The following is a 27,820-nucleotide window of genomic DNA, read 5'->3' as shown; positions in this document are numbered from 1 at the left end:
AGATTGTGTCTTATCCATTTCTCTTCTCTGTGTTATTTTGGTTCCTTATTCAATGTCAAATTTGATACGTCGCTGTACTAAAAAGGTTAATCTAAAACTTTGCAAGACCTTTCTGTCTTTGTGTAAACATTTAAACAAATAAAACTATAGGATAGTAATGAAAAATAGCTGCATAATACTGTTTCAAATTTCCCTTTGGTCAAAATTTAGATGCAGCTTCTAGCAATCCCTGGAACACCATACTTCTGATAAACTTTTCTTGCCGCGTCGCTGTACAAAATAACAGTCATGGTCCTCACACCGGAGTAACAGTGGTCCGGTATCTTCTTGTTCCATATTTTAGCCTTGATTTGCATCAGTATAAAGCATTTTTAAATATTTTCATCGATGCGCAGCTGTATCGTGAATTCGTCTGCACAATTCCCACAAGATCAGGCCAAAAGCGAGCGGTCTAAGTTATGAAACAGTAATGGTACGCTCATTGATTGCTTCAAGAGTTCAAGAGTCTACATGGAATCGCGACACCCGAGCCATCTACATCATGAAACCCCTTAAGTAGCATGATCAGTTGCAGCACATGGCAAACAAATGCTTCCTGTTAATAAAACAACTGAACAGTCAATTACATGCCATCTAACGCCTCCAGCTTCAATCTTATAAACGTTTAAACCCGGATCTTGTATTTCGAAGTGATTTGGCGATTATAACCGAAAACAAAACTGTTTCTGAAAACAAATGCCATGTCGCAAAATGTAACGATTTTGAAAACATATAAGATACTGCGACTGCACAAGACTGCAGAGGTGGTCGTGGTCAACAAACTAAGCGAGGAATCGAACAGGCGATCACGGGTAATGGTGATCACAGGCGATAATGGCACAGACAGTCATCGTACACTAAGATGAGTGTGCGATAATGGCACAGACGATCATCGTACAGGCTAATGGGATACTTACGGCAAACGATAAAATTGTCTACCATTATGTGACGGTATGTTAAATATACCCTAGTAATTTCTAGCGACGAAGGTCTCGAAACAAATTCAAAGGTGTTCTAAAATGTCAAAAAACGTTGATATTATTTAATCGCGTACTGGCATGGAGTCGTTCAGGAGAATAGATTTCAAACTTCGATTAGCAACAAGCACAGAGAGCTGCTGGTGCTTTTACATGATATTTAAGGATAGTTACACTAGGTAAGGGTGAACACACTACAAGGAACATACTAATTTAGGTGATTATACTAACATGGGGGAACACACTAATACCAGACAAAACCACACACTGCAAGAATGACCACAACAATTAAGGTGACCACAACAATTAAGGTGATTTCATTAAATATGGGTGAACATGCTTATTCTGTGTAAACACACTAAAAAGGTGGAAAAACTATTAAAGGTGATCACACTTATTAAGGTTGAACATAGTAACACACTAACTGCACTGGAAATTGGAGGTTAGCTACGCCGAGTGTGCTGTTTGACCCCTTTAGAAAGAAGAGCAGAATAAATAACAGTTGAGGTCTTTGAGCAAAATGTTAGCAAAAATGAATCTTTTTTAAGTGATCAGGAGGTATTCTTTATAAACATAACAGAAACGTTTACAAGGTTTTAGGATTGATGGTTTTCCAAAATTTAGCTACCTGTCTCAATTTCCATGAACTGTCCTTGCCATTGTTTGTCTTATTTTACGTGCAGAGAACAAGGAGCAAGAAAGAGTTGAGTCGTGCAACGACAAACCTGATGGACGAAATGGACTGAACAAAGCTATCGAATTATTACACCTATAGACAAATTGAGTTTTTAAAATTAGCTGCGCTGTGGTTTGAGCATGTGGTGGAATAGATAAGAAGAAGAAAAAGTGTAAACAGGCCTAAGAAGGTCCATTATAAGGTTGCGATTGTATCAATGTTGTGGTAAAAAATGATAGTGACTTTTGGGTGACCGGCAGTGACTTTTGGGTGGCCGGCAGTGACTTTTGGGTGGCCGGCAGTGACTTTTGGGTGGCCGGCAGTGACTTTTGGGTGACCGGCAGTGACTTTTGGGTGGCCGGCAGTGACTTTTGGGTGGCCGGCAGTGACTTTTGGGTGGCCGGCAGTGACTTTTGGGTGGCCGGCAGTGACTTTTGGGTGGCCGGCAGTGACTTTCTTGGTTCTTGGCGATAGATTGTGCGTCTCATAGCAGGGAAAACTACGTTTGGCATCATAGCTTGCATGATGCAACAGAAAATGTTTCTTTCCAATGATGTGTTCAGGCAAACAAAGCCAAAAAGAACACAAGTTAAGGCTGATTTTTGTTGCAGCAGATTGCACCACAACCAACTAACAGTGCAGCCTAACGATCTCCAGTTCGAAAACTGACGACCATAACGTAAGATAATGAAATTAACGTTTTCCGCCGACCTTTGTCAGTCTAGCTTTTTTATCCAAAGGCAAATTTTGACGCAATTTGCTTACGCTAGTTCGTTGTCAGTGGAAATTGAAACGTTATGGACGATAGAATTCTAAATAAACGATTTTACAGAAGCGCTGAGTGGTGAATTGATATGATAAGGAACTTGCGACTGACACACATGCTTGGTGTCTATGCGGCTAGCAGGTCATGCGCTCGGGTGAATGACAGCCCAAGCAATGCATATTCATGCGCTCTGCCTTCACAGGTGAAGCATCGCTGAGACTGTTCAGTTGACGATTTGCTCACGACGTGACAGAAGCAACAAGTCAATCGAAGAACTCTTTTGCTGTAATCATATCAAGGTACATATCAACATTGCTTTTATCGGAATAACTGTCTTGTAGAAGCTTTAAACTTTTGTTGCACTAAGACTAAAACCTTTCAAGCTGGTATCATTTCGTAGCAATGAAAAGTCTTAAATATTCTCAGTCACGCGGTTCTAAACTTATCGATAGAACACATATAAAGAATAAGTTGATCGCTCTTGATAATATTTGAATTCAATTAACTGAACTCAATCCGAATCTTTCGTGTTTGATAATAGCATTTCAAAGCTTGAAAATTCAATGTATCAGACCTAAAACTAACGTTGAAGCTTCCAAGTGACATCAAACTGAACTTTCTAAAAGCTTTGCACACATCACACGGGCTAAGCGTAAAGATAATGTTTACTCTCTGCTTAATTTCGAGTTTTTCCTGCTACACAACACGCGCAATATTCGTTTAAATATAACAACTTGCTGGAAAGCCACAGCTTGGAATACTTTCAATGCAAAATTAACACAAGACATTTCAAATCTTTCTGAGCTACAATAAATTCAATAAGCATGACGTTTATGTCTTAGATCAATTCAAAACAGCGGTGTTTTTTAAAAAAATATTTGCGAGTGTAGTAAAAAACTTTTATTCATGCTCATAAATACGCTGTTTTACAGAAACTCGTCTTTCGGACATAGTTTTGTATACATGATTTGATGATATTAATTCGCGTTTTGGATTTTTTCTATAACCGTTAAGATTTAAATGACCAAAGCAGAATACTGTTTTATGACATTGGCGATCAATTCAGCAACGGGTTCTTCACTTCCAGGATCTCGCGACTTGCGGTTGTGAAAAACACAGTCAACCTTGCATTTGCTGTAACAGTTTAAGGGACGCTCTTAATATGAAAACGAGCACTGCGCACTTCAAACATCTTAAAAGAAAATTTCTTTCAAATATTTGAATTTTAAATCATAGCCCCACTTGAAAATATCTATGGCGATGTCTTCCTTTTCTCCATACCAACGTACATTTAACAACACCAATACAATGACTGTTATTTAACAATCATTATTAACGTATATTTAATATTCCGAATGAATTGCCACCCTCCAAACTACCTTGAGCAAGTATTATTATAGCTTGTCACCAAACCTAAAACATTGGCTTTCAACTACCTATGCCTATATCAATATTTCAGGATAACCGTTCCAAACCACACTTATTTTTTTACAACAGCCAGGCGCATCTTCGGCGCTACAGAAGTAAATTTATTTATTTCGATGCAATAGCATTTATTCATGATAGAGATGCTTCATAGAAACACTTTTAAAGTTACACCTGTCAAACTAAAATGAAGAACTTCAGACTGCGACGATCGATTTTATCAGTGCGTTAACATTTAAAGCTGATATACTATTGTTTAAACAGTTTGAACAAATAAATACATTATCGAACTCACAACCACACGAAATCAAAAACCCAATCAGACTATTCTTTTTTTGTACAGGTATACTACCATACCGTAATTTTCATCAATATGTAAACAGACAGTAATTACAAAAGACTCATGACAGATGATAACATTGCCGAAACATCGATCACTGAGGCTTGTGTTCAGTTTGGCAGGATCATATCGGCTGCACGTATTTTTTTTATAAGAAACTAAGGTCCTGTGCTGGTAGGCAGTTTCTAAAATTTCCTGGCCATTATGCTATCAAAAGTTTCTTACATATTTCTAAAATTTCTTAGGTAATTAATTTTTAACCATACTTCCAAGTTAAAGTAAATAGTTCACTCACATTCAGATATAAACTAACAAAGTGATCAAGGAAATTTTTTCCTAGAAAGACTGACTCTGTTGAGATCTGTAAACAGTTAAGCTCATTGAACTTCATCAATGTCAAGTTTAAGTCATTAAAAAAATTTTAAATTGAAACTTTTTGAGTGTGCAATTTACTGAGAATGAATGCAAACTGCATGACAAGTGTAGTGTTGCAATATACAGTGGTGTTAAATGTCAAGACGGTTTCGAGCGTCAACTCGGAAAATTAAAACTGCAAATTATAAAAGTTTATTAGCTTTTTTCAATTTGAGTAGGGTTGTTTCTTACTTGCGAAATAGTGAGCCTACTGTTTCTTATAACCTGTTTCTTATAAAAAATGCGTGTATACCTAAATTGACTATTGGCGAAAAATATCAATGGAAAAGTATCCATGTTTCAACTCAAACAATATGAATGATATTCGTTCATCAATGGAAATCTAAGTTTGTTTCGTTTAATAAATTCGAATTTTAATTATCTGCGTGGGAACACAACCAAGAGTCGGTCTTCTTTCAGCGCCCCTCCAATAGCGAGTTCCAAAGACTATACTCATTCTTTTTATAAGAAACTGGCTATAAGAAACGAGTACTGGATAGTCAAAAAAAATTAAGAAACCTCAGTACTCGAAGCAAAAGAATTAAGAAACTATTAAATCGTGATTAAACTGAGAACAACGAAATTTTGTAAAATCCAAGAACATGATTGCCCTGTTAGCCTAGAATTTGAGACACAAGGGATAAAATATACTTCCCCATCTAAATACAGCATCAGAATGGAGGCGAATCTCTTGACGTGACAAAAAAGGTCACGAACAATTCGTAACATCATTCATAACATCAAAATTAAGAAACTCTTAAGAAATAATGAGTATTGAAATTTTCAGAACATTGGAGTACTCAACATCGACCTTTGTTTCTTATAAAACAATGAGTGTATGTTCACAACGATTGAAGCAATGCAATGCTATGCTCACAACGATTGATGCAATGCTGACAGTTAGATACTTTAGATTTAGTACAAAAAATAGCAAAAACAGTTTGGCAGATGTCGTTTGATAGAATCTGGTCAGTTGTGGTCGGCTTTTTGGTATATGAATCTTTCTACACCATTTAAGGATTCTTATTAAGGAAACAATTTTCTAAAGACATAATGGTCCTTTTAATAGCGAAGTAAATGCGGGAAACATTGTGATTTTTTGGAAATTTGCATCGAATGCAAACTCTCATTCGGTTATTTATGGGGATTTGAAAAGGTTTGAACCATTTAAAAGAAAACATGACAGTACAGTATCTGAGCGTGTTACCATATGACTCCCGCGTTCATAACTAATCAACTCAAGTCACGTGCTGCATTAACGCTACAACATCTTCGTTGCTTAGGTTCTTCAACACAATCTGCAATAACTTGAGCATCATCAGTATGAATTATTAATTTGGTAACATATAACATGAAGAGATATGATTTGATTTATAAGATAACGAATTCCCTAGTAATTGTAAAACGTACTGCCGGAAGAACGTAAAATTCACCGAAAATGATAGAGTGCGATACGCGAGGAGAAGCAACCAAAACATTGAAAGCGAAGCTTAGTGCTACTGTTAGCACCTGTCGCGTGTAAAAATCCATATTTTGATATTCTTATAAGACGAATTTGCGGCACATTGGAGCACAATCTGGGATAGTGTAAAGGAGATTTACAAAGAGCATGAGTTTTCGTGAATTTTCTCATTAACAATGCATGATGATGGTGTGTAAGAGTAGGTGGAACAGAAAACAAGGCTTTCTCTGTAAAATGTTTTTTTTAAAACGACACTCTTTAATGCTTTTGCACCCATAAAATTTGGTGGCTCTCATTCCACAGTCCCCCTGTCTGCGTGTGACTTTTTGCGGCCAGCTATCAGAATCTAAGTTTACCACAAAGCTATTGAGCAACAAGGCATGACTAGACAAAAAGCATTCTTTCCATCAATTTTTGAAAACTAACGAAAGCAAAGATGGTAGATTTTTTACAAACCATAGATATTTCCAACATTTGCATCACAAAATGTTATTAATTATCTTTCTTCTTTTACTTTCTGCTTATTGTATCATTCCTTCTTAATGTCCATCAAAAGAACATTATCCACGCACACACTATTGAATTCTTGTTGCTCAGCACCAACAACAAGAATAATATAAGTATGGCAAATTGATAACATACTAATGCAAAGATCCTATAGGCTACTACAAAAGTTATATCCTTACGTCGCATGCAGTCAAGTTTATAACCAAACCGGAAACCATAAAATAACACCCTGAACGGTGAAAAACGAGTCAGCATTTCTAGTGATATAGGAATGCTCTGAGCGGGCAATAATTAATAGTTTTGTCATTTAAAAGCACAGACAACATATACACTCATTTTTATTAGAAACTGGCGATAAGAAACGAGTACTGGACAGTCAGCAAAAATTAAGAAACTTCAGTACTCGAAGCAAAAAAAGTTAAGAAACTATTAAATCGTGATAAAACTGAGAACAGCGAAATTTTGTAAAATCCAAGAACAAGATTGCCTTGTTGGCCTAGGACGTAAGACACAAGGGATACAAATATACTCCCCACATCTAAATACAGCATCGGAACGGAAGCGAATCTCTTGACGTGATAAAAAAGGTCACGAACATTTCATAACACCATTCATGACATCATAATTAAGAAACTCTTAAGAAACAATGAGTATTGAAATTTCCTGAACATTAAGAAACTGGAGTACTCAACATCGACCTTTGAATCTTATAAAAAAATGAGTGTATTTACTCTTTAACATAAAACGAGTAGGATAAACGCAAGCAGTGTTTCTCTCATTAAAATACAAGATTACCATTAATTAGATACCCACAATCGTTTTATATTTTTCATTACAGGACTTTTTTCTTGGAAGAAACAAAACATAGAATGTCTGCCAATAACAGCACCACGCCAGTTGCTAGCAGTGCGAGCATGAGGGAAAACGGAACCGTGAAGTACAATTATCCTTCGATTATCATCATTGGTATATTGATTGTGTTTGAAAACACTCTCGTCTGCCTTGCGTTTACTTTTAGCCGTAAGCTGAGAAAGCGACAAGCAAACATTTTGGTGTGCAGTCAAGCCGCAGCAGATCTTATCATGGGCCTTGTTTTTGTTCCATGGATATTAGTGGAAAAGTACACGGGCAAACACTACCACTCCGGCTACATAGTAATGTACGTCTTGTTTGTGTCTTTGTTCAATTTGCTAAGCTTGGCACTTGATCGTTACTTGGCACTGATAAAACCACTGATGCACCACTTAGTGATGGATGTGAATAGAACAAAGAAAATGTTGCTGGGAATATGGATAGCACCCTTCTTTATAACCATCCTGCCGGTATCTTGGCAGTATTACGCATCCAAGGAAACTGCAGGCCTCACACAAAAAGTATACTTGTATATATTTTGGGGACTAATGCTCTTCTTATGCGGCAGCATGATTTTCATGTATATTCGAATCTATCGTACGGCTGCAAAGACTATAAGACTCCGACAGAAGAGGATGAACGCCGTAGGAACGGTAAGAGAGAACAGGATCAAAACAACGAGGAAAGAATTGCGAATCGCTCATCTGTTTGGCCTTCTTCTTTTCTTCTTCATACTTGCCTACCTGCCAATTCTATACATAAACCTAAAAGCACTTCTTGGCCTTGGGGACACTCCAATTCTTAGGAAGCTTGCCCTTTATTGCCTTATAACCAATTCAATGGTCAACCCAATACTTTGCCTGCTATTGAAGAAAGATTATCAATTGCAAATTAAGCGCTGGATATGCTTTGAATGGGTAACAGAGCGCTGGAGTGACGAGAGCCCTGGATCTCAGGTCTCGTGTCGTACAGGAGTTGATGACATGGAGACAACAGACAGTGGATCAGAAGGGAAACGAAAGCGCTTAGCTGCAATTTCGCGTAAATCAAAAAGCGTTCCTAAACACAATAAGAATGATGCTGACATAAAAGTACGCTTCGAGCAAGATGGCGTTGCTTTTCTACCCAAGACAAATAAAAGCAATTCTAAAAATGGTATCAGTGAAAACGGAATCAAGATATATTCTCCATCGGCAGACATCAACAAGAAAGACAAAATCTTTTCAAAAGAAGATGATCTCGCGTCAATGGAAAAATTACAAGATGCATACCCGGAAAAGGATAGTGGAAGAAAGGACGAGAACTCAATTGATGGAAATTCTGATAACACGCAAATATTACTGCCAAAGAACACTCTTCTAAAGCAATCGGTCGACGCAAGCTTAATGAGATGCGGAAATAAAACTGAAGAAGACAAACTGGCTATGGATGATGGTGAGAAACATCTGAACACAGGGGAACCACTGGAAAACATGGATTCAAGCGATAATCAGGAAATCGAGACTGAAGACGATTCACAGCCAATTCTACAAAAATAATATAAAAACTCGACAGACGGATTAGAAGCAAGATTGTAAATAGTTATCCATCTCAGTTAGGATTCGATGTTATCTCAAGCTTTCTATGTTTGATGCATCTCACACAAATGAACAACAGGACAAAGCACTTCGCAAATTAATGCGATTAATTGTGGAAAACATTTCCTGTTTAAAATTCATAAAACTCAAAATGGGAGCAGTGCAACATTACAAACGATGCTAAATGTGATTGTTTATAGTAATACTCCATAAGAACTAAACAACTGGTAGGGTTATTTAAAAAATCTACTTTTGCCAGTTATTAACGGTACTGATGATATTGTAATTGGTTTCACAAACAGCAGCCAAATCGGTCGCCTCTCCGCAATGGATAACCCACGATGTACAGACAGTCAAACAATTAAATGTCTTCCCTGTTACAGCATCATCAACATGTTGCAAACAAAAAACCCATCTCCTAAGCTATAATGCTGTGTAATCGCTAAAAAGTCTGCTTCAAGAACATCAGAAAGATTCATATCTTATCACGATGCAGGTGGAGGAAAGTCAGTAGAAATGACTAACAGAAGCTAACCAGTTTCTTATTTTAGGAACCTCCAGCCCCTTTGTTGTAGTAATGTTTACGGTTTTAATTAGACCAGATAGTAAAGCAGCCTCTTGTAGGAGATCCAATTGCGTTATAATTATTATTTGGTATGGAACCGGCACAAAAAATGGCACAAAAAGATGGACCATAGAAGTTATACATCGAGTTCACACATTATTAGTTATTATTGAATTGCGCAAAGCCAATCCCTGGGCTACGAAATATTTCAGCTCAGAATGCTCAGGTTGGATTGTGAAGCTTTAGATTCAGATTTTTCAGAATAAAGATTGACCCAGGCAAATATTTTTCGTCGCTTACATACCCAATTATACAGATTTTTACACAACTCTTGCTGTTTTTGATTTTGTTTACAAACAAAACCTGAATTTTCCTAGTATGTGAGACCCAAAAATTAGTTTTCCCTCAGATTACCTTAAAAAATACCCTGAGCATCCCTATCATAAGTAAACCAAAGTACCCATCTCCCCTCCCCCTAAATTTGCAAACGATACAAACATTATTGCGCAATTACATGAGGATGACTAGCTTTTTCAAGATTTTAAAACACTCAGTTAATGATAAATGTATTAACAAAAAGATAAAAATACAAAAATGATTCCTTAAAATAAAGGTGATGGGAAGTATTATGATGTAACAAAGGCAATAATTATTGATGTCGTTCTATTCTTTTCAATCCTCCTCAGATACTTCTTCGAAGCAGAAACGGGTACAAACCTTAATTTCTCATCATAATAAAAATCCATTGCAAGAAATAACAATTTTATATATACGAAAATAACAAAAATATTTTCAAATAAAATTTTTCTTGATAACAAAGCAAAACCAAACACAAGTCCACCTAGACCAACACAAACTATATCAAACAGAAACGTTATAAGTGCAAACTTCAACTAGATAACTATGCAAAAAAAATCAGACTTAAGTTAACAAAATTCGACCCCGATAAGCCAAATTAAGCGAAACCAAGACATTTCAAACTGACTTAAAAACAAACAAACAAACAAAATAAGGAAATCAACAATTTCATGGCCAATTAATCTGATAATGACCTAAAAATATATTACTCAAGACAAAAAGAAATTAAAACAGAACAGATAATAAACAAACAAAAACAATAGCATTTAGTCAAATCCTGGAAAAAACCGGACCGAAAAACCGGAACAAAAAACAATCCAAAAAATTTCAAAGGAAATTCAAAGAAAATCCAAAGCCAATCGAAAATCAATCCGAATCTAACCGAGAGGCAATCCAAAGCAAATCCAAAAACCAATACAAAGCCAATAAAAAGCCAATCGAGAACCAATGCAGAGGCAATCCAAAATCCACCACAAGCAAATCCGAAATTAATCTGAAACCGAATAATCTCATCAATAGATTCTTTTGTGGAATACAAAGTTTAACACAAGCAGCTTCTTTGTAAAAATGAAAAACATTGTTCCAAGTTTATTGTTCGGCATGATTAACATATGTACCAAAAAGATCCGATGACTAAAAACATCCTCCCCTCCGATTTTTGACCTCATTGCCCGGTAAGGTTGCATTCAGTTCATTTATCCGGACCTGCTTCAAAGCATGAAGACCTCTTTTCCCTAAAAACTCGTTCGCGAGAATCGCAATTCAAAAAGCGATCATATTAATTAGAACATCATTAATCAATATAAATATAAATGGCAGAATTTCGAAATTCATTTATTCTTATCGCTTCGAAGATAGAAAATTTTAAGGGTTTTTTTAAAAAAGTCAAGCCATTGCCAGGCTTTTAAGTTCATTTAACAACACAATGTTACATGAACCGTGTAACTAATAGCAAAACGACAAGACAAGACAACTAATGATGATGTATGAGAATAGTGAAACCAGGAATGGATATGACTAAGTAGAAAACAATGGTATTATAGTTTTGATAGTAGCCTGATATCTTGCAAACAAAATAGTAGCGTGTATACCTTCAACAGAAATAATAGCGGACCCAAACAAGGGCACTAAGGTAAACCGCAAACAATATGCTGAACACCTGGGGTTCAACCGTTCACTTCAAAGGAGTGTCAAAGACTTTGTATAGCGTCGAGACATCATGACTGCAAAGCTTTTTCTTGAAGGCGACAAATCTAAATCAGTTTTATTTGCACTGGTCCATGGAAATTTCCTAATGATTCTACAATCCATTAGCCGAGAAAACATGACTCAGGGCAAAACTCCAAACCACATCAAAATTTAAGCCCTTGCAAGAATTGGGAAAGGATTTAGTCTTTATTTTCTTTTAAAAAATGAGCATGCTAATATCAGTTGAAGTTGAATTTTCAGTTTATTTCTATACACAGGGATAGCTTCAGTCTATACGGATGGCCAAATTAATGGATCTTTCTAGGCCTATCACACTTTTAATAGACGTATCTTGTCCCTTATTAAAGTCTTAATAAATGATTGCAGACAATCTTGCAGACAAAAGCACTCTTTTATCACAAGTTTTACGAAATGAACCAATCTTTGAAAACAGACTTTCGATCAAGGCCAATCCACTGCAAACAATATCTATACTCTCAGATCACAGCATTAAGTGGAAAAGAGATATGTGGAAAATAGGCTGGTTTTGATCAACCTTTACAACAGTTATCGGCGAAGCAAGCTAAAAAATGACATGTTTAAATTAGAGAAAATAGAAAATGGTGTCTCGCAAGGATCCTGTTTAGGTCCTTTCATCTAATTCACATTCATGGTCTGTTTTACCTTGCGCAATCGATGGTAAATAAGAGTGCTAACAAAAAGCCCCCATTTCACAACTTTTTCAGTTTTTCAGTTTAAAATTCCAGGGAAAGTTATTTTTAAGACTATGTTGGTAACAAAGGCAAAGTCAGTTGACCTCCGTTTGTATCCAACGAGAAGCACTTTGACTGTTTTCATACACACATTAAGTGCAAAAAAAAATAATGTCCGCCCATTCACTGAAGGCCCAGATTACGATAGAACTAGTAAACTAAACAGGGACCTTCCAATGATCAGATTAGTCTTTCAAAGCTGATCCGGTCTAAATATATTCTAAATTTTGCTTCGTTCTATCCTAATACTGACGGCATATAGCCAGCTTAAACCCAGGTTGAACCTTAATTTGGATTTCCATATCCAGTCCATTGAGCAATGTATGAAAGCTATCAGACATGGCATGGTTAATGAGGATACGGCAGGAGTCCACTCAAAGTGGGCACTTTTCGTAACCAAGGCACAAACCCTTTGCTTCGATTTAAGGAAATCGAGAAAGACAACTCGTAACATCGAATACAATAGATACTAAAGTGAAATATGAAAATGCGTACAAGAAAAGCCAAGATAATCGGATTGGGATAAAATCCGATTTCGGATAAAAGAAGAATTTAGATTTAACTTGGATTCAAATAAAATGGGGCTTTTGATAATACGAGGATTAGATGTTTCAGAGCTGAAACATAATTTCATCTGAAAGACCAGCTTAAGTACGAAAATTGTAAACTCGAAGAAATACAGTAAAATACCCTTACCTGTCCTTCTAAAATCAGCACAAAGTTTCAATCTTTTTCTGACGCTGCTTTCTGAATGTTTTGGAAATGCCTTCCTTATGTCCTCCATTTTGATTCTGCGAGGATTGTCTGGACTTCTCCAGAATAATCGGTAAATAAATATCTGCAAATATTTATTAAATAATCAACAGACTTGCGTAAATTTCTTTCGTTAAACTATTGTTTCATCTTATGAGTAAAGAGATCTGATTATTTTATTTGAATTTGTCAAAATGTTACAAATTACAGTATTCTCTCCAATTAGCGGACACCGTCGGGGCCAAAGCAAGGTGTCCGCTAATTGGCAGTGTTCGCCTCTTGGGAAGTTTTGCAATGTAAGTCCCAAAGTTAAAAATAGACCCTAGTTTTGTATTTAAAAGGTGTAATCAGTGGTAGCGCTAGGGAAGGCTGGGGGGCTATAGCCCCTCCGTCGGGAGCACCTGCCCCCCCTCCCCCGCATTGAAGGAAATTTTAGGTTATTGTCGGAGCAAATTTGACAAAATAACATACGAAAACTGCATATTTTAGTAATTTTAGCCCCCCTGTCGGAAGCTCCAACCCCTCTGTCGGAAGATTTCTGGCTCCACCTCTGGGTGTAGTCTGGTTAATTAGTGGCTATCGGGTTTAACTTAGACACTAAAAGAAGAAAAAATAACCAAGTTGAGCGTAACACAACACTTTTTCATGGACAAAAAATTAGTAAACTGGGCTGTAAAGAAGCTCAAAGCTGTGAAAAGCCAACTAGATTGTCAAATGTCAAAGTGTTTGAAATAAATATTTGAACAAATATTCATTCGTCTCATTTTTATAGTTCGCTGGCTCCTAAATTTTTGTACAGTCCGTTAATTGGAAAGAAAAAAAGCCAAATTGACTATTTTGTGCGAAAAATATTGTCCGTTAATTAGAGTGTCCGCTAATTAAGTGTCCGCTTTTTAGAAAGTTTTATGAGACTTTGACCAGAAAACGATCGGGGAAAAAATATTTGTCCGCTAATCAGAGATGTCCGCTTTTTATGTGTCCATTATAATAATAATAATAATAATAATAAATAATTTGTTTAAAGTTGGCGTACTAAATGAACGGTTGATAGCTATAAAGAAGCTAATTAAGGCCAACTATCTATAAAGAGTTAGTTGGAGAGAATACTGTATTATCAAATTCGAATTGTCTTTCATGAAAATCTGGATAATTATACGTAGTTTCAGAGCACTAGGATGCAGAGCAAGGTTTTAGTAAGATTCTATAACCGATGTTTTCAGTTAAGAAAGTTGTCATTAACAATCGACAACCAAAGGTGCTGCTTAAGCATTGGATGGTTCAACACCCCAAAATGAAAACAACAAGATTCGTGCAGTTAGCGACAGATTCACTCACGTTGAAACAAACACGTATAGATGACAGTGACTTTCAACACAAGCTTCTAATTTGTGCACTAGGCAAAGGCTTATTTATAAAGGACAATTACGTTTTACTCCCGACCGATCATAATCTGTAGCCGTTTTCAAAGAGAGTTAATTGACTTAGTCACCGTTGCAACTTATGACCTTCTTTTGACTTGAACGTCTTCCTTTCACGACCACGCCCTTTTCAGTGGTCATCCAAAGTCCTAGAGTAAAGAGAAAATGTTCAAGTGGCACACTAATGTGCCCATGGAATGCTTAGTCCAAAATTCGCCAGTTATTTTCCTTCTTTCCTTAGGAAGACAGCTGAATTTAGTCAAGTTTTTAATATTCAGAGCTCAATTTATATTTCAAATCATTTTCTATTAACTTTTTGGTAGGAACAATCGCATTGTGTAGAACTCTTGAATCTAACAATATGGCTTCTTCATAAAAAACAGTAGGTTTCAACTTACTAAACCTATTTTCTTTGGGGGGCATAGTCGGGTCTTTCGCCTTTAGAGAGCTGCACGTTCTACTCTTTACACGCTTATCACAAAACAGACAAGAAGATAATCAGTTTCAACAACAAAATCCCCGTGCATTTTATCCCGCAGTAACAAAGGCCAGTATTTGAAATCACACTTAAACAGAACATAATGTTCCAAAGATCAAAGCGTTAGCGGATAAAAGTATTATGTATACATTTTCTATAATTAATGAATCTCGAAAACATTTGCAGCCTAACATAGTTTGCAAAACACTTTAATAGCATGCATACTATTGAAATATAAATTGAGCTCTGAATATTAAAAACTTGACTAAATTCAGCTGTCTTCCTAAGGAAAGAAGGAAAATAACTGGCGAATTTTGGACTAAGCATTCCATGGGCACATTAGTGTGCCACTTGAACATTTTCTCTTTACTCTAGGACTTTGGATGACCACTGAAAAGGGCGTGGTCGTGAAAGGAAGACGTTCAAGTCAAAAGAAGGTCATAAGTTGCAATGGTGACTAAGTCAATTAACTCTCTTTGAAGACGGCTACAGATTATGATCGTTCTGGAGTAAAACATACTTGTCCTTTATGAATAAGCCTTTGCCTAGTGCACAAATTAGAAGCTTGTGTTGAAAGTCATTGTGATTCAATAAGTTTTATTTCGAACGGTTCAAAATGCTATTGAATTACCGAGCCACTTCCATCCGGGACGTATTTTGAGGGCCTTATACTTTTGTTCCGCATCAACCGAAAGGATATACATATCATCATTTGTGCCAGCAAGCTTTGATGACTTGTCAAGCAGTGGCAACCTAGTTGATCAAGTCTATTTTGAACTGATGTTACTCGTTTAACGTAATTTAACAGGAACTAAATTGCAACGGACGATTATATAAGCAGAACAGTTACCAGATCGAAATTTTAGTTCTAGAAGGTACACATGGCAACTGTCTTAAAGAAGTTATGCAGTACTTGTCCCCAGGCCAACCAACGAACCAGAATCTTACACCGCATTCTGAAGTCGACTTTTTGAAAGGCCATCATAAATTCTCATCTTGAGCGGAACAGTGACGTCATAAGATTACATTCTTCGCACGAAACACATCCAACTTCCCAAACTTTGAGACACCATAACTTTGTAAAAAGCCGTTAATAAGATTTTACTTATCCGACTGCAAACTTTAATGAAAGTGAATAAAATGTGGGTGTTTTTTATTGCGATTGCCCTTAAAGTATAAAATAAACATGTTTAAGGAAAAGGAAAGGCAATTAAACAAAAGTTTTACCTGGAGAAAGTCTCTCATGTGGTTATTCGCCCTTTTGGAGTTTGGGCCGGGTACTTCATATTTTGGACATTCTTGGCCAACGGTGAATATGATCTGAACAGAGCGAATGTAGAAGCTAGATTGGGATGCAGAAACAAGACGTTTTCAATTAATGACAAAGGTGGAGAAGAAAATCTCAAGAATAAAAATTTATACAAAAAAAATTTGCGCAAGAGAGATATTATCTGAAGATCTTTATTATGACCATAAAGCTTTCCATCATTCTTTGTGATCATAAAGCTTTCCATCATTCTTTGTGATCATAAAGCTTTCCATCATTCTTTGTGATCATAAAGCTTTCCATACCCTTTAAAACGTATTTCTGGCAAAAGATCATACACTTCACAGCTAAAGAAAATGTTTATGCCATAGGGCTTGCTGTCAACAACAAGTATTTCACAGACTGAGGGAAGGACTTCTATATCCTAACAGCAAGATGGCACACCTAATAAATTTTCCTAAGAAGAATCCTTAGATCCTTGTTTTTGCAACATACTTTGTTTTTGCAAAAGATTTTTGTTCTACACGTATCGACTATGAAGACAGGATACGTTTTTAAAAAAGTGTTAAAGCCAAACAAGTAACTAATAACAGCGAAAGGATTTAAAGAAAAACGTGGTTGCGACAAAAACCTGAAATAAATAAACGAGACCATACAAAATTCAAGATAACAGCAGAACATGGTTATCTGATCAGCTTTTATCGCATAATCTTGGATTAAATTGACTTATATAGATCAAAGTAAACTCGTTTGAATAGAAATTCAAGGCGCACAACATATGCAACTCGCTTGACTTAAAGTTCCCACTGAGCTTCAGTCGTTTTCTGGCCCTAGAATTGAAGAATAGTCCTTTTAGCTGACCTTGTTAGAGCGTTTAAAATGATCAAATTCACGTACTTTCCATTTGATCGAATAATGAGGAAATCTGTAGGCTTCATTTTGTGGAGGTAGGCAGGAGCTCTGTACATGTTGTTTTCAATGGCCTAAAATTTTGAAAATATGTTAGGCTTTACTTAGTGTCAGTCTTGCAAACCAACCACTGTGAAAGGAAGTAAGTTTACTTCGGGTACAGAAGAGGGCGTATTACCCTAACTTCCTGGTGCACATTTCATGTGATGCTGTCTCCGAGCTGCAGTTTAACAAAAGCGATCTAGTGACATTTTTCTAGTTTTTTAATTTGGTATATTGGGGGCCCTTGCTCAGGTCCTGTGTAAAGAAGCCAGCACAAAATAACGTGACACTGAGTTTTCAAATTTAAAACAAAACATTGATGAAAAAACTGTTTATCTTTGGAAAGTTAGGAACAGACAGGCTTGTTTAATTTTGAATTGAATTGGCTCATAATCCAAGGTATACTTATGCGAAAAACTATATAAACAAAGATGTTCTTGTAAAGCCTAGATAAAAGTTTTCACATGTCATTTATTTTGGAAGGAAATTAGTTGAAGATGGAAAATATTTACCCAGCTGAGGATCGAAGTAGGCAAATCAGAAAAACACAAGCACGTGACCGATATAGCCACCCAGTCATTACTGAGTTACTTTAGAAGAGTGAAAACGAACTCCTTCTGTCTAGACAATAGCGTGTTTTTCGTTTTTATCCCCCAATTATCTGAAACATGTCATCACTACAGTCTTTGGCATAATCTGGGTGATTTTAAAGATTTTATTCGATGGCAGAATCGCTTGTTTCAAAGGGGGCTGGGTCACCTAACCGTAAACAAATATTTTGTGCGGGACAGTGTGCGTGTCTGACGAAATGGCAGACCGTGAAATCTTGATGCTTGCAGCGTGGTTGCCATGTCTGAACAATTCTTAAACCATTGGCTTTCAGTAATGTTTCTCGTTCGTGAACCTGGATCTCCACAAACAGATACGTCTGTGCTGTCCCTACGGTCAAACAGCCCGTTATGGTGTTCACTTCTTCAGTTCTCGCTGCAGCACAAACGGCTTCGTTTTCGTGGACTGATCAAAGAAATTATGTTGAAATATACTATGAAAACAATTTTTAAAGCTTTGACAATGAGAAATTAATTTTTCAATAACAAAAGACGTTGAAATTTTCTCAATGTGCTTCGATTCTCTGTCATATCAAATCTCACTTCAATCAACGCAACAACATTATCCCGCAGTCTTACACGTGACCCAGACCCCTTAAACAGTTTTTTGGGATTCAGGATCGAAGGGGCCGTTCGCTTTGAGGGGCAGTTTTGTTTCTTATGTTGGAAGGAACTCATTGTTTCATCTATCTCCCAATTTTTAGGTTTGCGCCTTACGCAGGCAGAATCACACTGCCACGCAAATTCATAAAAAACGGGACTTTTTGGACGGTAGGAATGGATGGTAGGGCTCTCCTAGTGCTATAAACAATACAAGGATTCACAGCAAAGAAACAATTTATGATTGATTGTTTAATTTCGACACTGACCAGCAAACAATAAGCTTGAAAAAGCTCTTAACTGCCTAAAAACAGAATCCAGCCACATCCCTAATAACCAAAAATCGCTGATTGCAATTAATTACAATGGCAGATTTAAAAACCAATAATAACTGATTAAAACTATACATAAACTTAACTTCTTTCTGACTCTTTAAAAAAATTTCTCCCGACCATCCACTAGTAAAATCAAAATAACATGAATGAAAATTGGCAAAGGAGAAAATTTTGCGGAATTTATCTAAAATGAATCCTCCCTTCAAACTATAAACATGTTAATGAATATTGCCTTATACTGATGTCCTATTGATCAATATATTCTTTAAAAACAATTAAATTCAGCTATACAAAACCTGCATCATTTGTCCAGGCGCCAGCTGTCCAAGGAAAGGCGATGCATGAACATAAACTGTCTCACCAAATTCGAGTTGTGGTGACCCAGAATCCTTGCCATGCTTCTAATCAAATCAGAAATTACAGTGAAAAACGACTAGAAAGGTTTTCGAAAGTAAAAGCAAATATAAAGAAAAAAGGTAATAAAACCTGTAAATCACTTAAATAAGACGGGTCTACTCAAAACATTCAACAACAATTTTGATTTCACTTCTTTCGAAATCCAATACCTTATTGTACTTCAAAAAACATTATTTAAATTCATCAACATGACTTGAAATTTGCTTACAGGAATGCTTTAAAGCTTCACGGATTCTGCCTGGATTGTCTGGGCATAAGCTGGATTTTACAGGATTTCACATAATGTACAGCACAGTTTTACTATAACAAAACATTAGAATTGTGTTCGAAAGCAAAATAACAAAAAATTATACACTTTTCTATTGTAACTGGCTCATCGTCTATTACTCATTTTCTCACAACTGTAACATCGGAGGTAATCAATCATTGCAAAACGTGCACCGCTTTCGGTTTTTACAACTATTTGGCTTTCGTGTATGCAGATTATAAAATACCTAGCTGAAAGAACGCTTTATTTTGTCTTTGGGTCATCTAACAGCTGCATTTCTACCAATCAATTGGTGCAAAAACAATAGCCATGTTTTGCAATGCACCTTTTTTTCTTAAACCGTATTTTCTCCTATAAAGACATCTTTCTTAGAAAGACATCCTTTTATAAATGCCTCTTTCTTATAAACGCCTTTTCTTCAACTAGAAATTGAAACAAAAGCCTCTCGCTATCGCTATCACTCGCTATCGCTATCACTCGCTATCGCTATCACTCGCTATCGATATCGCTATCAATCGCTATCAATCGCTATCAATCGCTATCGCTATCGCTAATCAATTTTTAGTTGAAAGTGATGCAGTCTTTTGTTTCTAGATCTCTTCGTAAGGTGTCATTGCATTCCACTTCCTTTGTGTAAGCAGTCAAAAAAGCAGATATGATAAGCACAAATTCATCTTTGCGTTTTATATTTTCGTCTCCATTCGAGACGATTTACTACGTCTGGCCTAAAAAATGGTGCTTCAATCTCAATAATTTAATCACGACTAATATTTGAAAATAAACGATTCCCGCTATCAATGATTCCTAATTCAATAAATCCTACAGGCGTTTACTACAGAAAATACGGCAGTCTTGGTACCAATTTAGGTACCTCACTTTATATTATCATTCTTAAGTCATGTTCGCTCCAGACAGTTCGCTTAGTAAGCTTTTAGAAAATTTTATAATGCTATAGTGAGCAGGTGGTTGTCAACAAACTTTTAATTCTTGTACAGTACACGTGAAAGTAAAATTAAGGATTTAAGACATTGAAATATAGAACCATGTTAACTGCTTACTCTGCGGTAATAATTTCTCAGCCGTGCATTCATTCCCACTTGAGACAGTAAGGGCGGCCATTCTTCGCAGTATTCAGCTAAAATCAAGTCGCCGTCCATGCCCGTCAAGTCAGCTGGTGTCCGCATAAAAAACATCTCTCCGCCACCAAATGCTTGCCGTTCTTTTTCTCGCTCCTAGGAGAGAAATGATAGATACCTCAAAGCCCTGAATCAAACACACTGGATACACTCTAAAAAACAGTAGATGAACATTGAAAGCCTATTTTTATTCACTTTGTGTTTCTTAGTTTGTTGAATATTACAGGCGAACAGAAGGCTTAGGGGTTCAGTAGACTGGGAATGTAAAACAAGGATGAACGCTACCAGACCATTGGTTTTTGGACTACTAGTGAAAATGTCCTCGGGAAATCATTAGTTATTACTCGTTGCAAGAAAGAAATTCGAATCTGCACTGGTTGAATTGCAAATCAAAGAAGAAGGATTCATTTGTAGGAATTTGCTAACAAAACAAAGCATTGCTATAAGCATTATCACGGCAAATGAAGGTAAAGCCATGTAAATATTTGCTAGAGATTTGTTATGCTAGCGCTGGTTAAATTTTCCAGTGGTATAAAACTAAAAATATTTGCAGCTGATATAACATAACTATGATTAGCCAGTTTATTTGTTCTCGAATAATACCATCTTTCCTATTAGACAATTAGTAATTTAAAATTCGCATGAAATTACCGCTAAAACTCTAAAATACAGTTTCGCATTATCTACGCAGCAGGGACATCTAGAAGTTCGATGAGAATTTCTTAATCTTTTCAAACAAAACTTCCACAATTGAAAATCGCAAAAATAAACGTCTTCTGATTAACTCCTTTGCAATAAATTTCTTCAGCAACTTAATTCCTTCAAAGAGGCTGAATCTAGCAAGGAAGGTTTTCCGAGAAAGGAACAGAAAAGGTCGAAAGAGAGCGAGTAATCTTCTGGCGCCAGTGGCCTACAAAAAATTGAGAAAGTTGAGCAGATCATTTGCCCGTACAAGCTTCATAATTAAAGCTTTTAAACACTCGCGCACAGCAAAAAAATTTGTTTGCAGGATCGCTTAAAATTTTTTGTAAACTGAAAAAGAGCTTTATCGTACAAGTTTACGAATTTCATCGCGGTTATAGGGCCACCATAGCAAGCCGAAAGCACTATCAATTTCTTAATTTCACAATGATTTTAGGGAAGTCCCTTGTATGTTTTCAGTTCAACCGCTTACTTAACATTTAGTAACAGTAGAAGAGGATGTGAAAGTAACTCTTAGAAATATCAAGGCATCAAAGCCCAACAGTTCATCGCAACTGCTTCCGTCAACTTTCACAGTCCAATTTTCTTCTTAAATTTCATAAATCTTGAGAAAACGAAGAGACGGTGCAAGAGCACTTACGAAAAGGCCTCCTGTTTGACTAACCATTCGTGCCCTATAACATTGAAATGTTTCCAGCCCTTTTAACATAATGTTTAATACTTAAGTCAAATTCGAACTTTGAGCTTCTGACTCAACAGTTTTGAAGCACATTCGCCTTAATCCACGTCGAGGTGACTGTCCCATCCGTCCTGGTCCAAAAACGCTCCACCGTATGTCTCTGAGAATATTTTTCCAAGCTTACGTGAGGTAATTTTTGCAAGCTTTACAGTTTTGCGGTTATTATAAACTAATTGATATTACGTTAAATTCCGGTCATATCATGAAACTGAAGTACTTTGTGTCATACAAGTAGTACTTTGTATCAAGGCTGTTTTACGCAATAAATACATCAAGAGTAGAACTGAGGAGAATCTTAAAGCTTTTAAAAAGCAAAGAAATTTTTGTGTGAAACTCCTGCGCAGGACGAAATCTGATTAATATTGGAACCTTAAACTTAGAGACCTTACAGATGACCGTAAATTTTGGAAGACTGTCAAATCAGTTTTTTAAAATGAAATACAAAAAATTCAGCTGTAACTCTGTTTGAAGATGGAAAAATGATAATTAAGGAATTAAAGATTGCAGAAATTTTTAATCATTATTTCACAAATATGACAGAGAGTCTGGGAAATTCCGAAGACCAGACACTGCTTTCGCCAACTAATGGGATAAATGATCCAGTGAAAAAGCTATCAAAAAATATGAAAATCATCCCAGCATTCAAAAGATCAAAGAATGCTTCAAACTGAATAAGTTTGAATTCAAACCAGTGACTTTCAATGGGGTACTTTTACAGATTCAAAAACTGAATTCAAAAGAGGCCTCTCCCCTAAATAGCATTCCAGCTAAGATCCTCAAACAAAATGCAGACATTTTTGCTGTCCTCATCCAGAAGACCTTCGATTCTAATTTATCTGAGTGCTATTTTCCAAAGGAACTGAAAGCTGGTGAGGTCTCGTCCCTGTTCAAAAGTCCGCAATTCACGAACGGGCATTGCGGATAGCTTACAAAGATATGAAATCAGAATTTGACACAATGTTACCCAGAGACAATGCGGTCCCAATCCACATCAGGAATTTACAACTGTTGATGATTGAAATTTGTAAAATAAAATGGGAGCTCAATTCTACTTTCATGAAGGATATCTTTATTGAAAAACACAGTACGTATGGATTGAGAAGCTGCCACAATCTACTACTACCACAAGCGCGCACTACGTGCTATGGCTTAGAGACGATATCGTTTCTAGGGAGTGGATTGTGGCAAGCACTTCCCAATGACATGAAACAATCAGATATCCTCTCCAGTTTTAAAAGGAGAATAAAATCTTGGAAAGGAGAGGAATGCAACTGTAGACTGTGTAGACCTTTCGTGGCTCAGGTTGGGTTCTTGAATGGATAAATGTATTGTATTGTAAATGCCAAAAATGCTGTAAAAACATTGTAAAATATGTATATATGTATTTATACTTAATCATTTTTTATGTTAGATATAAATGTATTTTTAATTTTTTATTTCTAAGCAATTTTAATTTGTAGTAGGCTTGAATTAGCTTTTATTTTGAGCTTTTACGCCTACTTTAAATAAATAGATAATAATAATGGAAACTTTTCATTTTCAATTCAATTAAAACTACAATTACAAATTTCACTATTACAAAGGTAATTTCACTGGTCCTTTATTTGAAAAATGTTGCCCACAAGCCGTTAAACAGCAAAAGCAATGTAACGGATCCTTGTAGAACATTCCTTCAGGTTTAACTTACTTTTCCGACAATTTTTTTTCTGAACAACAAACACCCAAACAGAGTGCTGAGTTTGTGTCCAGACCGTTTATACAATCCGAAATTAATTAAGCAGTCTGTTTATTTCTATTTGTTTATGTTATTGTCACTTAATCAGGTGGGATATTGGAGCAAAATGAGAACAGAGCAAAATGAGAACGGAGCAAAATGAGAACAAGAGGATTTGAAAAGTTTTTTCGTTGCATTGAAAAAACCCACGTGTCCATTTTCTATGGAAGATGGATACAGATTCAAGTCAGTTGACAGGCTATTAAATGGCTGTTTCGTATGACAAGGAAGTCTTTTGATTAGGCTAAAGTACCCTCCAAGAAAGTGAAAGGTGTTTTTAAAAAATACTTTTTACCACAGAGGCCGACTTTTTATTTTCCCAGGAGTGGCTAAAGATTAAAAGCCCAAATATCTTTAAAGAAGGGCTATTTTATGAATTGCAAAGTGCAAAAGTGCCGAAAAGGTTCTTTGGTACCAGGGAACCACAATTGCTAAAAGAACCTTCTTTATTTACTGTAACTTACATCGGAGAAAATCAACTGACTCGATTGCTTTCAAACGAGCAAGCGGCAAAAACTGTCAATATTCAAGTCACCTTTCAAGCCGGTGTCCCTCCAATGTACTGTCAAACTATATTACAGTCTTGCGGTTACACAGACACCCTACATAAAAGTTACTCTTTTTAGCGTTCGCTATTGCGCTCGCTATTGAAAGCTTCCAATTTCTCTAGGAGATTCGTTTACTAATTCAAATTCTTCAGGTTGACCTACATAGGAAACACGGTGATACTACAATCTGGGCTGTAAGGTTCGATATCAAATCTCTTTGATTAATCGTTCAATTTTTCATTATAAAAGAAGACCTGATTGTTAAAGACAATTTCTAAACCACACAAAAGAAACATCCTTTTATCAGAAACACTCATTTTCTTCACAAGGGGCTCATATTATAAGAAACAATTTTATGTCTATAATCATATGGCTTGATTGAGTCAAAAAAAGTCATATCATGTGCCTATGATAATACCTGAGCATAGAGCTTTAAAAACCTTGAACCTTTTTTATACAAACTTAACCTCTTTGGTCTTAGAGCATTGTGTGATAACAGTTCAGGTCAGAGTGATCCTTCTTCGGGGCATGCTATTTTCATCTCCTATCGTATATTTCAACCATTTCAATTCCTTCAGCTACCTTTCTTTAATTTCTGTTTTCAACCTTCCAAACAAGGTTAGAATCTAGAGCTAAATTCATCTTATCGCAGCAATGGCAGCGATTGAAATACCACTGGTACGCACTGTTCTAAAGTTACCTAAAAAAATAAAGCTACATACCTTTGCTTTCTTCTTTATATTTCTCAACAAATTTCCGACTCCCTGCAATCCTGACTTTTCATGAGGCCCTGTCCTCTTTTTCTGGTAGTGTGGTCTGTGAAAGTGTCTTAAATCAGCGGGGGAGAGATATGTCGGGAAAAAAGGCCTTTGCAGCTCCAGTGCAGGTGTAGAATGCTGATGAATGAAAGACAAAGTTGATCAATGCCACTATGAATAGGCAATTCTTTCAAAACTGGAACTTAGCGTGCGCGCATAGCAGACAGCTACAAACTATGACTAAGTTTGGACGAAAAAATAATTGCAGTTGGCAAGTTATGGAAAAAAGACTTGAGAAAACAAAAGACTTGAGGTATAAAATGTGGGTGACTGGCACGACCACCGCAGAACTGGTCGCGGGTTCGAGGTTATAAAAGATTATTAATTGTCAATTAGGACGTACAAACATTTCCTGAAAAGGAGGTCACAGTGGATTCAAGTATGACGTAAGGAAAGTGAGTGATTAAATTTTTCCCGCACCTTTCTGGGATTACATTCCCAATTTATCTGCACTGTCGAGAAAAATAGCAGGCTATCTACTTGTGTTGCTCTTTCAGTCGAGCACAGGTAATTAGTTAGTTAGTTTTTTATGCGTTTGCATGTGTTACAGTAATCCAACCATTTGAACCCAATCACAAACGCATAAGAACTGGAACAAACTCGTAAAATGAAACATTGAACTTCCTCAGTCATTTTATGATAAAAACTTGCATTCTAATTCAGTTCTCATTTTTACACTATGGGATTTTTCAACTTTTAGATCATCAAAAGATCATTAACCAATAATGAACTTTTGAGCTGCAGCAATACGAAAAAAAGTACAAGAGCTTAATGTCCCATTTAATATGAAATCATCGAATTACCAGGTACTTCGACATGGAACGTCATACACTTACTTTTAACTTGACGTCAACACACGTCAGGTACCACCAAGCTTATCAACTCATCTCTGACTTAAGTAGCTTGGACAGTTAAACAACTACACCATAAATAGCGTGTAAAATCAATGCCTCTGTAAGACACAGAATAAACGTACAGAAAGTACGCACCAAACAGATTTTCGGGAAAAATTACAACTTCATAGAAGAAACACGAGCAGGGAAGCATTTCACCCACTGTACAAACCACTGTTACCCGCAATTTTGGACCATAAAAACAGAATCAACTCAAAAGCACACCTGGATAGTGAGGCTGCTCAGGTCAATCTGCAAAGGATTTTCCACTTGATCTAAAAGGAAACAAAATTATATTCAAAGCACGGTGAGAAAACAGCCTCTTAGCCTAGTAGATAGACAAAACGGGGGTTAGAAGGACAACATCAACAATATAGGAACTAGAATGCTAAATACTAAAATTGGAACGGCAACAAACCATGATACGGGATTAGGAGGATAACCGACGACAATAAAGGGGTAGGAAAACACATAATGACATAACGCCTCAGGGCCCGCTGAGAGGGGGCATGGGGGCACTGAGAGGGCCTAGAGTGGGGCGCTGGGAAAACTGCAAACTAAATGTCCAATGGCGACAAGACATTAGGCTGGACGGGGCTGTGGGAATAAAATCTGCTTGAACAATGAGAACAGCAAGCATCAAAAGCAAACCTTGCTTTGGTAAATAATATTCATCATTTGAGAGGTTGAACATATCCTTTGGAGGTTCATTGCTCGTTTGAAGCTGAAAAGACAAATATTGTTAGCAAGGAAATTGAGGTGGCGACTTCAACAACTTAGCTTACAAGGCCTTGTCTACAGCAGCATCAAGAATGGTTTACATCGTTGAAAAAACTTCGTTTGATAAATTCACTTAACAAATAATAGGGGACGGGTCGCGTGTTCACTACTTTAACTAGAAAGCGTTAGACTGGATCCGAAGTTTGCTCGTTACACAGTGGCGTTTGCATTACTTTTGCAAATCTGAAGGAGAACAATAATCAACAACGTGGACAGATTTGTAAAGAAAGTACTCAGAAGACGGCAGACGCTGCGATAAGGGAATCGTTTTGCAAGTTAAATATGCAAATCATATAACATAAGAAGACTGGTTAGTCACAGAGACGTATGGTGAAACTAAGATATCGAATTTGATGAAAATATTGCCCTACTGGGATGATCGGTACTTAGATGGGCTAACCAATGGGAAAGGAAACGGTCTTTAAACTGGATTAAAGAGAGCCGAAAGCTGTTGACTGGTAGGTCAGCAACTACTGGACTTATTCGCACGGCTTATGAATTGGACTGCGTATTGTCAGGAGAGTTCAATTGCCTTTTCAGCTGGATTCAGATCAACAACACACAATTGAATAGTGTATAGTTTCAATTGAATAGAATATTTTCAATTATCTACAATTTAACAAACGCTTTTTGCAAAAAAAATTCGTCAGCTTTAAGAGAATAATTTACGTGTTTATAGTTCACAAACAACGGGTCGTGAATTTTCAAAAGAAATGACTAAGCTATACCACCTTATCTTCGTCCGATTTATGTTTGTTGCCTGATTTTGATTTGCTTTTGCCATCCTTCAAATAAATATCTCAAGATTATTTAAGGTAAATTATTCAGAATATATGCCTTATTTTATAGTTCTCGACAGACAGTAACAAGACTTTGCATCCCCTTCTCAATATTTTCTATTAGTAAAACTTTGAAT

At 36.5% G+C, this 27,820-nt stretch overlaps 2 protein-coding genes across 2 annotated transcripts in view; one reads left to right on the top strand and one right to left on the bottom strand.

Annotated features, from left to right (window-relative positions):
* Positions 1-27,820, bottom strand: part of LOC135686744 (transcription initiation factor TFIID subunit 1) — a 75,558-nt gene that overhangs the window by 37,245 nt on the left and 10,493 nt on the right. The window contains exons 11-19 of the mRNA XM_065203049.1: positions 27,636-27,689; positions 26,776-26,848; positions 26,350-26,399; positions 25,136-25,309; positions 20,573-20,746; positions 19,126-19,230; positions 17,233-17,318; positions 16,296-16,410; positions 13,116-13,257 (exon numbers count right to left, since the gene is read on the bottom strand). Coding sequence (XP_065059121.1) covers positions 13,116-13,257; positions 16,296-16,410; positions 17,233-17,318; positions 19,126-19,230; positions 20,573-20,746; positions 25,136-25,309; positions 26,350-26,399; positions 26,776-26,848; positions 27,636-27,689 — 973 coding nt within the window. The remainder of the gene's footprint in view (positions 1-13,115; positions 13,258-16,295; positions 16,411-17,232; positions 17,319-19,125; positions 19,231-20,572; positions 20,747-25,135; positions 25,310-26,349; positions 26,400-26,775; positions 26,849-27,635; positions 27,690-27,820) is intronic.
* LOC135686747 (adenosine receptor A2b) lies at positions 110-12,530 on the top strand. The gene is made up of 2 exons (XM_065203054.2): positions 110-2,757; positions 7,445-12,530. The coding sequence occupies exon 2, from the start codon at positions 7,476-7,478 to the stop codon at positions 8,994-8,996; it is 1,521 nt and encodes a 506-aa protein (XP_065059126.1). The 5' UTR covers positions 110-2,757; positions 7,445-7,475; the 3' UTR covers positions 8,997-12,530.

The sequence above is a fragment of the Rhopilema esculentum genome, chromosome 6 (assembly GCF_057945365.1).
Source record: "Rhopilema esculentum isolate cy_ngs chromosome 6, ASM5794536v1, whole genome shotgun sequence".
NCBI lineage: Eukaryota > Metazoa > Cnidaria > Scyphozoa > Rhizostomeae > Rhizostomatidae > Rhopilema > Rhopilema esculentum.
Note: the sequence above shows the minus strand (reverse complement) of the source record. Positions and strands in the feature narration are given on the sequence as shown.